Source organism: Gadus morhua, chromosome 2 (assembly GCF_902167405.1).
Source record: "Gadus morhua chromosome 2, gadMor3.0, whole genome shotgun sequence".
In the NCBI taxonomy this organism is placed as follows: domain Eukaryota; kingdom Metazoa; phylum Chordata; class Actinopteri; order Gadiformes; family Gadidae; genus Gadus; species Gadus morhua.
In genome coordinates this window covers 15290871-15304576 of record NC_044049.1, presented here as the reverse complement: position 1 = coordinate 15304576, position 13706 = coordinate 15290871, and the positions used below count along the sequence as shown (strand labels likewise).

The following is a 13706-nucleotide window of genomic DNA, read 5'->3' as shown; positions in this document are numbered from 1 at the left end:
CTGCTTTTCGGTTTGGACTTGTCAGGGTCTCCATTGTCAGATATTTCTCAAAAATAATAGGCCTGATAGATGACGCAACTCTCTTTCTCTATGGCTCTGCAAAAACCCATGCTGATAGAGAGAGATAAAGTGTTCTAGAGCAGTGTTTCTCAAATGGTGGGTTACGACCCAAAAGAAGGTCCTGATCTTGTTCTTAATTGGTCACGGAGTGTGGTCAAATACTTTTTTCATTATTGCTAGAGTACTGTGATTTGAATGCAGGGATGAAAATATTTGTTTATTTTATGACACTGGCCTGCATATGTGTGTTCACTTTTATTTATTTCTCCCATTTTTGAGAAATAAATTGCTTGATTTGACCCACCCGCTTTTGTATCAAAGCGGGTGGCGACTTAATGACAATGGGCGAATATGGGTCCCAAGGCCAGCCCAGTTGAGAACCACCGCTTTAGATTTATTTCTTTGCTCAAATCACACTAATTATCAACCATTAGTTAGCATCTGTTCCCTAACCAAAAAGTATATAGCCATCTACCACCCTAACCCATCCCCTGAAATGTATTGTATTTGTGGTTATGAAACAGCCTTCAGCCTAGCCAATGAACCTACAGGCCTCCCGGGTGTAGCCTTCAAACACAGGGAAACGTAGCACACCAAGCGCTCGCTAGCTAGCGCTGCATAGCCCTGTCAGATCTGATTCAGTTCATGCAGATAAGATGTGAGGCGGGCCCCGCTTCTCCTGGTTATACCCACGGCATCTACACACACAATTCACACACAGACAATTCACATACACACATACACACACACACACACACACACACAGACACACACACACAGACATACACACACACAGTCCAATCCCCGCACGAAAGCAGAAGCCTATATAACATTGCCATACACTGTGCAAGACCACTAGTTTGGTTAAAAAAATGTCATTAATAATTAATTTACGAATTTAAAAACTATATATTTTTATCTAGTTGATATGTGAAATATCAAATATATTAGTATTACAAATTCGAAAGATTTACCAGTACTGGAAGGGAATCATATTTCTTTCTGTGCAAATATAGGGACCTTTCTTATCATTCACTTCTCTTTTCATACCCCGACTTGGGGAATGTAATTAGTGAGGCGTTCATGTTGGTTCCAACTGACGCCGTCAGATGCTTGGCAAGATTAAGACCAAGCCAGGTTGGTCGCTGGCAGCTATTCAGGTTGGCATGACCACCCACCCCCTGCCCTTTGACTTCTCACTCTAGTTCATATTATCTTCTTAACCAGCTCTCTCTCTCTCTTGTGATCAAAATCCTACTCCGTCTTTATTCTGCCTGTGCTTGTTAATCCTAATCCTCTGTCTCTGTCTCTGTCTCTCTTTCTCTGACTCTCACTCTCTGTCTCCCTGTCTCTCATTTTAAGCACCATTATCATTGGCCCTACTTTTTCAGGGAAGTGACATTTATTAATACCAACCATTGCATGTTCAAATTATAAGAATGAGCAATCTGCAGGGAAAGTAGTAGAGCTACTACTTAAATGTTTTCACCATTGCTGGTTTATCAAAAATAGACTTGTTTTTTTGTTGCATTGTTGTGGTTGCAACACAAATTGTACTAATAAACAATGAGTCAAAAGTATCAAGCAGTCTGAGGTGAGTTTGGAGTCCTGAAAACTACAGAAAGTCAGTCAAACAAACAAAATCTTGTCAGACACTTGTCCGTCACACCTGGAAAAACAGAGAAAGTCATGGTTCTGGTAAACTGTTAGCTTATGAAGTAGAGTTGTCTGCACAATTATCTAACATTTTCAATAGAATCTGTGGAATAACCCCAAAAATCTGAAAAGAGCAGAACTACAACAACCAGAGTGGTAGAGAACATTTGTTCAATGATTGGAATGGCAGGCCTGTGTCTTGCACTCTGACATATAAAGCATGTTTTTTGTTCATACACTGTACTCTCACTGAAAACATTGAGATTATGGTTGGTTGTCATCGCCAAATCAAGGACTTTAGCACAGAGTCTGTAAGCACTAATGAGAGGAGATCGCGACAGACCAAATAATATGGACCAAATAATAAGTTAAAAAGGATTTTGACAGGCTAAATGTGGTACTGTGGCAATGGCTAACATGTAATTTGGAAGCTGCCGCATAATTAAAGTCATAGCAGATTTCGGATGGCTTTAAGGGATAACATTCTTTCTGCTTGAAACGCAGTGAAATTATACCTTGCAGGGGAGTTTTTATGACATTACCATGTTAGTTTCACATTTGCTTCAATGCAATTTAAATCAAATCTCCTACTGTACTAAAGGTAATATAATAATCTCATCCTAATGGATCTACATATCCCAAATTCTCCCTTTATTATTAGAATGTGGACTGCAGGTTGAATCTATGGATTATTATGTGCAGATGACATCAAACTACAATCTGCATTTTTTATTATTTGTTCATATATTTGATTTAAAGGTTGGGGATGGAATTCTCTTTTTTGGCCATTTTTGCATCATATCCCACTTACGGCCACTGAGTTAGAAGTACTGACATGAAAATTAAACAAGTCAATCATCTGTGGAACGGGCAGGGCTCGAAAAACTCCAGCCAATGATTTCTAGAACCACCGAGTGGCATTGGACAGTAAGTACGTCAATCAAACGGTCATACTGCACTCCCCCTCCCCCGCTCCCCGCGCGTGACCCCTTCGTGCACGTACTCGTGACCCAGAGCAAGCTTCTGTTTGTTATCCTGCGGTAGCTACTGGAGCTAGCTAACTAGCTAATCCACATTTGGACCTAGCATTAGAAGACAACCCTAAACTCCAACCTAGCTAGCCTGGCTCGCTCTCGCGCATCTGTGTTCGCGCTCGTGCATGATTGCGCGTCCATGTACTTGGAATGGGTGGAGTCAGAGTCAGCGTTGAAGGAGAGGGGGTAGGACCATTTGAGTTCTGTATTTTCAAAATCTGCTGGCGTTTCGCAAAACCCATACCCAACCTTTAATAGTTGCATATTCACATCATAGTGCAGGGTAAAAAAAGAACAAAAAAGTGCAGAGAATTATAGCCTCATACTGAAATATAAAAATCCATGTAAGAAATCCTTGCATACACGGACACGCACAGACACACACACACAGAAGCACCAGTGTGTGTTTTTCATGTGACATAATGAGTAATTATCTGCTTTATCTTCAAGAAGTTAAGTCAGTGATTCACCATCAAACAAACAAAACAAACCATAGCTCTACTAAAATGTAAGTCCAACCTTTGGATGGAGCTGCTTAAAAGCTGCAAGCGCAAAAGATAGCCTTGGATGTGTAATGAAAGTGTAATTAAATTGAAAGTGATTGATGACAAGCTACGATGAGTCATCAATCATTTTCAAAGTAAAAGTGCTCCAACATCAAGCATTCTCTGCCCCCAGGCTCATAATGACGCTTTATAGGAAGGTTATGATAATGTGCGTTTAGAAGGATACAGTAATACGTTAAGTGGTTTCTTGTTGAATGCCACTGCAGGCCAGGACAACGGCAACAAGCGGCCTTCATCGGCCGGTTATTCAGGTACATCAACATGCACAAGCATGCATGTATGTGCACGTAATTGCCCACCTATACACACATGGTACATTGGGATGTACACAAAAATGCATAGACACATATGCACATGTGAAACACACAGACACACACACACACACACACACACACATACTTTTCACACACACACAAATCCACACACTCTCTCTGAAACAAATACGCACACACACACCTTTTCTTTCTCCAATACAGTCCCATGAGACAAGGGCCCTCATTTATCAAACGAGCGTACGACAGAAAACCTGCTAGACTTCGTTTTTAATTAGTACATCAGCCTCTTCATGTTAATTAAAGGTCCCATAACATGCTACTTTATGGAATCTCTAATACAGATATTAGTGGGCCCTATAACAGTATTTGAAGACGTTCCCGAAATCAGCCGTGGTGCAGAATTACAGCCACTACCACTGCCAGTCGCACATTGAACTTTCCCCAAACACGCTGTTTCGGTGTCTATAGCTTTAATGAAAACGAGGAGGAGAGAGGCGGGTCACGGGGGAGGGTGGGGGTGTGGCCCTGAGCAGCTTGCGGCCACGGTACCATGCGCTCTCTTTACAGTGGACGTATCGCAATGGAGAGGTGCACACAGGCGCAGCCTCCGTAATCTGTAAATATTCTAGAACACTCCAGGTGCTCCGGCGGGAGTCCTGGAGCTCTATATCTTATACATCGATATCTACATCATATAGGGCTGTAACGATACGCGTATCAAACCGAAAATCGCGATACTCAAAGCCACGATCCTGTCTCGCGGTGTGAGAAGGCATAAGCGCGATACGCCCTTTCTAACTCTGCGGTCAAATTGTCCGATTGAAATTTGCTAATAATTTGTCTAGATAATAGTCTGCTGACAGCGCCCCCTCCTATCGATGCCGTAAGTATGCGACTGCAATCCTCCGTGGCTACGGAGGATCGCATTTCTCCACAGCCGTCGAAGTGCTCATATGCGATATGAACGACATTTATCCAGAGGGGGCCTGTGTGATCCTGTCTCTAGTGTTTTGTGTGATTTGACTGGCAGTTTGTCTGCTTATAGGTCGGAATGAAGCGGCCACCGATCATTGACAGGATGGGTACTTTATTCTACCGGACTCGTTCGCTTCTTCACTAGACACACGCGCTACCGCTCGCTCTCCTCGCTCGTCCACTCACTCGCTGACGTCACTCACACACGCATACGCACATTGCCATTCTGGCGCACACACATATGCTACTCGTAACGCCTCGTTATTGCGACGTTCATGACCTTCAGGTTTTTCTCCATCTATTGAAAGTTAGGCTATTAAACATGTTGCATTCTATACGGCCTGATTATGTCATTATTTAAGCTACATAGCCTAATAAGTAGTGCTTATAAGGATATTTGACTAAACCAACCAAACAGTTGAAAAAAGCATCCTCCCACACGTTATTTCTTTATTCATTTAGCTATACTTTAATAGTATTCTTTCTGTTCAAATCTGTTCAGTGTTCCAAATTATTTGTTATTAAATGTTACATTAAGTTAATTGGTATATAAGTGTTTTTTAAATAAAATGCTTTTTAAATTTTAAAAAAATTGTGGGATGTATCGAACCGTGGGTCAAAAATCGTGATACAAACCGAATCGTGAGTTTGTGTATCGTTACAGCCCTAATATCATATAATACATATTAACACGACCAAAAGATGATATTATGAATCTCAAACGACTGCGTCGGGTTCTCTGACAACTCTGGTTCTTCCACTTCCTCATCAATCTGAAATGGACTGAACCGTGACATGGAGGAGAAAGTGATTGTTGCCCGCGATTGTCTCCCGCCGGAGCCTCGCTGCCCGCTGCCGAGGGACCACCGCGGGGGACAATCGCGGGCAACAATCCCTTTCTCCTCCATGTCGCGATTCATGTTCTTCAGGGAGTCAAAGCCAAAGTTAATTTCCCCCAATTCCTTCTCAACCATGGCTGAGATAACCCCCACGATACATCATGTAGTAATCGGGAGAGTTGTACCGAGGCGTAGAGCTAGGTGTCAAAACAATGAATGGTCAAAATATCAGATGGTGGTTCGACTTACTTCATGGGCTTGAACAGGGCTTGTCCGTAGTTCTGAAAGGTCATTATCAACTTCAGCTGAGTGCCTCCCGACTTCATGGCTGACGAAAATTCATAAGATAAAAAACACAGGAAAATGACAAACGTAAATTAAGGCAAGAGCACACAAAGCCCAATAGCCAAACAAACACACACACACACACACACACACACACACACACGCACACAAATCACAAGCCCACACACTTGCACGCCAGCTCAAATCCTTTCTTTGGCAATATGACCATTGTTTTACACAGACAGATTGGTAGCGTGATCTAAAATGCAGACCAATTTGACCACCATTTGGTGTAATCAGAGGGAAATGGGTCAGAAAAAGCGCCTCCTGGCATACCTGTACTGAGAGAGGGTTGGAAACAGGGAGGGTCCTTTTGTTCGGATAAAATACTAACAATAATGACTTTTTTTTGATTTTGAGTTAACCTTCCGGTTGTACCAAATCATTCATCATGATTAAATAATGTTCACCGGAGATGTGAAACTGTAGCATCTGCTCAGAGCTTGAATAATCATCATGTTTGTTTGTCTGTTTGGGTCTCAATGTAGATCAAACTGACTAAGAACTTACAGGAACCACATCCATGTCACATGGCACAAGATGACCAATGCCCCCCCCCCCCCCCCCCCCCCCCCCCACACACGCTGTAGTCTGTATTGAACTCCCCTTCCCCCCCAGGAGGGCCTCTGATTCTGCCGCCTGGTTCATCATATCTACAGGGCTCATGTGATTCCATCACTCATCTCCCCCCCACCTTCACTGTAGGCGTCTTTGAGTGTCTAGAAAAGCGCTAAATAAATTCAATGAATTATTATTATTATCTCTGTGGCGACAAGCCTAGCGGTCCAGCTTGCCTACCACTCAGACAATAGGGCCGGCGGTCCCTGTCTCAATGCCTAGTGTTCCTGTCATCATGGACAGGCTTTCAGGGGATTTTCCCCTTTATTACAGCGCATTAACTTGGACAGATTACACAGCACTGCTCTGCTGCCTAACCCAAATATCAACATAAGCCTCCCCTGTAGCACACTTACTCACTTACTGACTGGCTCAAAAGATGACTGTTTGGCTGACTGACTGTTTGGCTGACTGAGTCTGACTGGCCTACTGTTTGACTGACTGACCGGCTGGACCAAACTAACTGACTGACATACTGTTTGGCTAACTGACTTTCTAATTGACTGACTGACTGGAGGCTAGGCTGGCTGATTGGCTAGATTTTCTAGCCAACTGGCAAGCAGGCCGCTTGTCTGCCTGTTTTTGCTTGTCTCAAAGCTTCTATGTACATAATTACACGGATCAAGATTCCATTTGATACACACAGTTGGTTATGAGAGAGATGCACTTATGGTAATGAAAGCCTTTGTGTGTGTGTGTGTGTGTGTGTGTGTGTGTGTGCGCGTGTGTGTGTGTGTGTGCGTGTGTGTGTACAGGCGTGTGTGTGTGTGTGTGTGTGTGTGTGTGTGTACAGGCGTGTTTGTGAGTAACGTGTGTGTGTGTGTGTGTGTGTGTGTGTGTGTGTGCGTGTGTGTGTGTGTGTGTGTGTGTGTGTGTGTGTGTGTGAAGGGGGAGGGGGGGGGTGCTCCTGAATGTAAGCTTTTGGTAAGCTTCTCAAAACTTCATGCAGAATACTCCATTTTGTTTCTGGACTTAATAGATTGTCATCAATACAAACAAGATGACCAAAAAAAGTATCAATACACAAAAAATGGCACAAGAAAAAGTATCTTAAACCTAGGAGCAGATAAAGCCACTTGTTTTGCTCGTATGGACATTAGTTTTGTTACAATATCCTGCTATTTCTGTCCATCAATGCATCTATGTATTTATCTATCTCTCTAATAACATGCACAAATGGTTCGGGTTAGTAACAACAGATTAGTACGAGGCATTCAAAACCTCTCAGTTGGCTGGCATCATCATTTCGAATCAGCAGTCATCAATTCAATCAAATTGTCTGTCTGTTTGCCTGTCTACGATTTCACATGGGGCAAAAGACTAACATACCTCGATAAATGATTGAATGAATGTAATTTTACATTTTTCGACTTCATTGGGTTTGAAAAAGCTCCAGGCTTTTTCTTCGTCATCTTCAGCGTCACCACCCAGCTCTCCTTATGGATGGACACCCCTCCCTACTTACGCTCCTCCTACACCCCTCCCTTCACCTGTACTGCTTTGCTCTACCATACGTATGACTTATGATTCATTATTTATGAGTCTCAGCAAACACCAAGCTTGAAAACTGAACAGACAGAGAAACCAGAGCAGAGAAAAATAAACAGACTGACAGACAGATCTAGAGCAACACAAAAATGCATGCAGACAGACAGACACAGAGGAAGAAAACTGATGGACATAAAACATAAAAATAAAGAAAGACAGAGAGATAGATATATGTATGGGTGGGGTATGGATGCATGGATGGATGGATAGATAGATAGGATGGATTGAGTTGCTCAGGAAGAATGATGCAGCATTGTTTAGATAAGGCTCTTGTTTTGTTCTGCTGAATGCATATTTTTATACTTGCATTAAAAGATAACATCTCAGAGCGTTTTCCGGAGTGTTCAAGGTCAATAATTAACGTGACAGACAGACAGACAGACAGACAGACAGACAGACAGACAGACAGACAGACAGACAGACAGACATTTGGATGGATATATAGCGAATAAGTAATAAATGGTGAGATTGATGACGGCGGTAAAAAAAATACGATTCGTACCACATTTTGTACAACATCCATTCCCCCTTACGGATTCCACCTGGGTTTCAATTTGCCTGTGCAGGTTGACAGCGCTTAAAAGGCTCTCCCTGCACAAAGACGGATGGCTGATTGATAGACGGCACATTGCTAGACAGGTCCTGAGCAGCCTATCCACCACACCTGGGGACTGGCGGAGCTACAGGCGTGAGTAGCCAGGGAGTGGTGATGAAGGGGGTACTAGCTTGGAAAGGAAGGGCTAATGGATGGGACCTGCTAACCCTCCTTCAGATCGGGAACACGGCGGCGAATTAGCGATGAGGCAGCAGTAAGCGGGCGGATGTGGTGATGTGGTGGAGCATATACGAGGAACTCACACCAGCAGACACACACACACACACACACACACACACACACACACACACACATGCACGCAAACACACACACATGCACACTCATTACCCACACACACACTCCAATGCAAAAAAACTCACACAACTCTGGTTACAAATTAACTTACATTTCTTAAGTAAATGCAAAGCTAATGGGAAATGCTGGATGTACAATTTGAACGAAAACACACAAGCACCTCTACATACACACACTATAATGTGTATGGAGTACACAGTCCATGGTGATAACGTCAATTTGTTATCAAGGTCCTGATTTCTCCTGTAATGGAACATGATACATATGTTAAAGATGGTTAATTTGTGTGGAGACAAAGTCAGTACTCTTATATTTCAGAACACGGTCGATTTTAGAACAAGGCGCATTCATTTCAAATTCCTTTGGATGTGTATTCATACCATCCAGTCCCAATATCAAGAAATACCTTCTGGTGACCAAAACAAATGTAACTACACAGGGTTGTGAACATAAAAGAGAAGCTGTGCTACTCCAACAAAAATGACGAAACAAAATCAAGACTTACAGTCTAACAAGGCAGACAATCCTGTCAAGGTTGATTCAATTCCGAATGGTTAGCCATCCACAAACACACCGCTAAGGTATCATACACAGGCCAATTCCTTTCATCTCATTGAAGAAACACACAAACACACACATGAACACACACTTATGCATGCATGCACTCACACGTGCACACACACACACACACACACACACACACACACACACACACACACACACACACACACACACACACACAATCCACAACATATGTTCTCATAAAAAACACCATCATCACACAGTCTGAGTGACTGACTGACTAGACCGGCTTATGTGACTGACTGGCTGACTTGACTCACCCACGCTGGTGATCTTGAGACTGGCCAGGTCTCTGAGCAGGGCGTCCAGCGCAAGGCTGTGCCTGGGGAACAGCTGGTAGCGGTTGATCCCGATGTGAAAGCGCAGCCAGTTGGGGTAGGACTCGGCAGCCCCCTCCCCCGTCGGCCGGTACTCATCCTCCTCCGCCACACCCTCCTCGTTGCCGTCGTTGTGCCTGGCAGGGGGGCGGGGGTAAAGGTGGTCGTGGTCAGTTCTAGGGTCGGTTACTGGGTGTGTCTCGTCATGTCGGTTGGTACCTTCTGCTGTTTCAGTGGCTCGGCTGATTCTGTCTGGGTCCGTGAAGTCAGAACCATATGTTCACTCGATAGGACTGTTGCATTAAATAGTCAGTTCATTGTCGAACAGCCTAACAAGAACTATTGTGACTATAACATTAGGGAAATATACGGAAATCCAATTAGAACGTGGATTAAAAGACAACACGAGTACACAATAAACTTCCTCAGGAAGCAGAAGAACAAAGTAACAAACGGATGAGGATACTTCATTCATTAAAATATGGATGTACCTCATTATACATGAACCGTCGACAACATTGACAAGAGACATTGACCTGAATTGACAGAGAGAAGGCCTAAGGGAATCCTATATCACAGTAGCGGCTGATAAAGAAAAAAAGGGATGAGATAAAGATGAATGACAGATATTAAGAGAGTGATTCCAGTGGGATAGATAGCGTTGGACTAAACTGAACGCCATTCCTGTGATTGGCTATTAGGAAGGAGATGGAGTTTGTTCCTAAGAAAAACTTAAAAATAGAATTATCATCATTGTCATCATTAACCAACAAATACTACCACTTTCACTATCTTCTGATAGTACTAATACTCCAAGCGCCTATTATATAATAATTAATATTATTATAATAATGTTATAATAATAATAACAATAATAATAACAACATTCGATTTTTCGATTGTCTAGTGCAGGGAGTGATACAAAACAAATAGCGTCCGGGTGGTATCTGTAGTCTATATAAATACCGCACAATGGCGCTTGTGCATCTATCACATTTAACTTTAGGTCCTTATATTATGTGGGGTGGTGTGGCTTACCACCCTTGGTTCCCGGCGGCTCGGGGGTAGAACCGTATGTCCTTGTTGACGTTGAACAGGGTGTCATCCTCCGTGAGTGGTGGAAGGTCAATCCGATACAAAGGGTGCTCGAACAGCGCAAGGAGACGAGACGACACAACGGTCACAGGGACTATCGTCCGGCTCCCGCTGCCAATGAGAGACTTGCGGTCTCCCGCGGTGTCGCCTCGTATGTTCAAAGGTTTCTTCCGCTGATGAGCATGTTCCGCTCTCTCCGCGGCCGCCGTCGCCTTCTCGAGGGAGCGTGAGGAGAGGTTGGAGTTGGGCTCGCTGCTGAAGTCTTGCAGGATCCTCAGCGTGTGCTTGTTAGGCCAGCCCGCCTCGGCCATCGACCGGGCGCGCTGCTTTGCCCAGTTCTGCGTGTCCTCGCTTGGGTTGCCGCTGTGTGGGCATTGGCAGCCGCCGTCAGCGCTCCCAGCTCCAACCGCACGCTTCTCCAGCTTGGGCAGCAGGTCTATCATGATGTGCATGGTGCACGCCACCAGAAAGACCATCAGTATAAACACCCGGAATTTACGAAACAATATCATTTTGATCATTGTTTTGTGCTTTTTACACACAACAATGCATAGGTATTGTTCCCTCTTCAACCGAGCCTGTTCACACACAAGAACACAGAGACACACGCTTTACATCAACGCTATCGATTTCTTAATACTGTTACGCTAGGCAATAGGCAACGACGTTGCTCGATTTATTATTATTGTCTGTTATCCTTCCACACGTAATCCATGGTATGTCGGCCACTCCGTCCGCACAAAACACAACGAAACAGTTATATTCGCACGGAATCCTCATCTCTTGCGACGAGGTAGACAATAACACGACACATTGCGATCAGTGGTCCCTTCGCAGGCGAGATGGTACGCTCTTCATTCAATGCGCTATTGAATATAAACCCAATAGCCATGGAGCATGCGGCGAATAATATCTAAAAAATGTGGTTATCCTTGATAATCTGTTTAAAAAAAACTGCCATAACTTGAGACACGATGTGACGAATCATGGGCAAGATAAGAATCTCGATACAAAAAGCGCACACATTTTAACCCAGTGTGCTAACCACAGTCTTTCAAAGATTTGTTTTGTCAATCATATCCCCCCAAAAAGTATGCGACTTCGTAGTTTAATAACAAAGAAACACACAATATTCCTGGATGTCGTCCCTGTCCACCACCTTCATTCGGCCGAGGTACACGAAAAATCACAAGAGACTGATTGACAGGTGCACGGATTCCCGGTATCAGTCGTCCCGCGATCGCCTTGCTTTCCCAAATACTTCACTTTCCCTCGAAGTGCTATTTCCAGGGGTGGGCGTGTTCAATATTTTGATCAAACCCCTCGTGAGCCCAGCCTTGTTCCGGCGTCATCCGACAGAGATTGGCTGCGTGTAGGCTACACAGAGCAGACAAGTCGCAGAAGTGATATGAGAAAAAGGCGAGCACCAGCGAGAGAGCAGCTTTGAAATGATTCACCCCTAACACGCCTGCAACTAACCGGTGCACAGGCAGAGGGTGCTGTGACGAGGCATGCTGGTGGGCAGCGCAGGTGCGATAGTAGGCAAGGTGCACTTCCCGGAATATTGCCAAAATTAAAGTGCTTAATCGACCTAGACCTTGATTCAATGTAGGCACTTACAATTTACTGGTCATTTAATCAACGCTGAAACGACTACCTGACAGGAAAAGTCTAAATCACCTGGCACCTTCTATGGCACCTCCAATGGAGGCCTATGTTAAAGTAAAATGTTTTTTGATTTATTGCATGTATTTGAGCTGTTGTTCACATTTGACTTGCCAAATGTAATTAATTAAAACCATAATAGCATTTAATTATTGGCTGATGTGTTGCAGTAAAAACAACACTATATAACTATGTATGGGCCTTGTCAGAGGCCATTTACTCTCGGTTTGGTGATGAAGCATGTCAAACTTTAATTTACAGCAAACAAGGCCAGGCCAACCCCAATCAATTACAACTGTCAAATCTGAAAATAATACATGAAATCCATGAAACATCCCATCATTCATGATTAAGCAAATTCTGGTTTTGATTGCTCTCAAGGCAAAGAACTGGCCTTAAACGGTTCCAATATACAAATATACAAATATTTCCCTCATGCATCAGATATCTTTAGTCCATGTGTCAGAAGGAGACAACTTGCAGTGTAGCGAGTGGGGGGCACCATGCACATATAGATGAAATGTCTTCACTTATTTCATGACATGAATTCCATGTGCTTTTAGTGTGTTCGGTGTATAATGCAACGATATATCCCAAATCTATGTGCTGTTCATTTAATAAGTGTGTCCCGTCCATTTATGTATGGATCTGTTTAGTGTGTGTGTGTGTGTGTGTGTGTGTGTGTGTGTGTGTGTGTGTGTGTGTGTGTGTGTGTGTGTGTGTGTGTGTGTGCGTGCGTGTGTGTGTGTGCATTGTGTTCATCCGTGAGAATGTATGCGTGCGTGTGTCTCGGTGTGTGCGCTTGTGTGTGTGTGTGTATACATCTGTTTGAATGTATGTGTGCGTGTGTGTGTGTATCTCTGTGTTTGCATGTATATGTAGGGCTGAGCAGGCATTTTTTGTTTTTTTTATAGTTCCTTATGTTCTGTATTATTCACTAAACAAGCAATAAATCATTCTTTAGTATGACCAACACAACATTGGAAGTAGTCAACGTATAAAATGCTCTTTCCTTTAGGCCAGGCCTATGTGTTGAGATAAATTAATGGATGAATTGATATTATAACATCTATATTTAACTATTGAATTTAAAAAGAAAAAGAAATACGCATCTTACTGAACTCCAGTCAGTAACATTAACAATTCACCAATTTTTTTTTTCTTTTTGATCGCAGACTTTTCGACTTGAAAATGACTTTCTATTACATGTGATGTCGGTTT

The 13706-nt window shown here is 43.3% G+C and overlaps 1 protein-coding gene across 2 annotated transcripts in view; it reads right to left on the bottom strand.

Moving 5' to 3' along the window:
• Positions 1–12230, bottom strand: part of fam20ca (FAM20C golgi associated secretory pathway kinase a) — a 49041-nt gene extending 36811 nt beyond the window's left edge. Inside the window, exons 1-3 of one of the 2 annotated variants that reach the window (XR_003979200.1) lie at positions 10764–12230; positions 9669–9862; positions 5655–5733 (exon numbers count right to left, since the gene is read on the bottom strand). Coding sequence is in view for 1 of the 2 variants with exons in the window: in XM_030375422.1 (XP_030231282.1) it covers positions 5655–5733; positions 9669–9862; positions 10764–11341 (851 nt within the window). In the remaining variant the exon portion in view is untranslated. The remainder of the gene's footprint in view (positions 1–5654; positions 5734–9668; positions 9863–10763) is intronic. The other variant, XM_030375422.1, reaches the window with a different exon arrangement.
• Positions 12231–13706: the final 1476 nt, after the last annotated feature.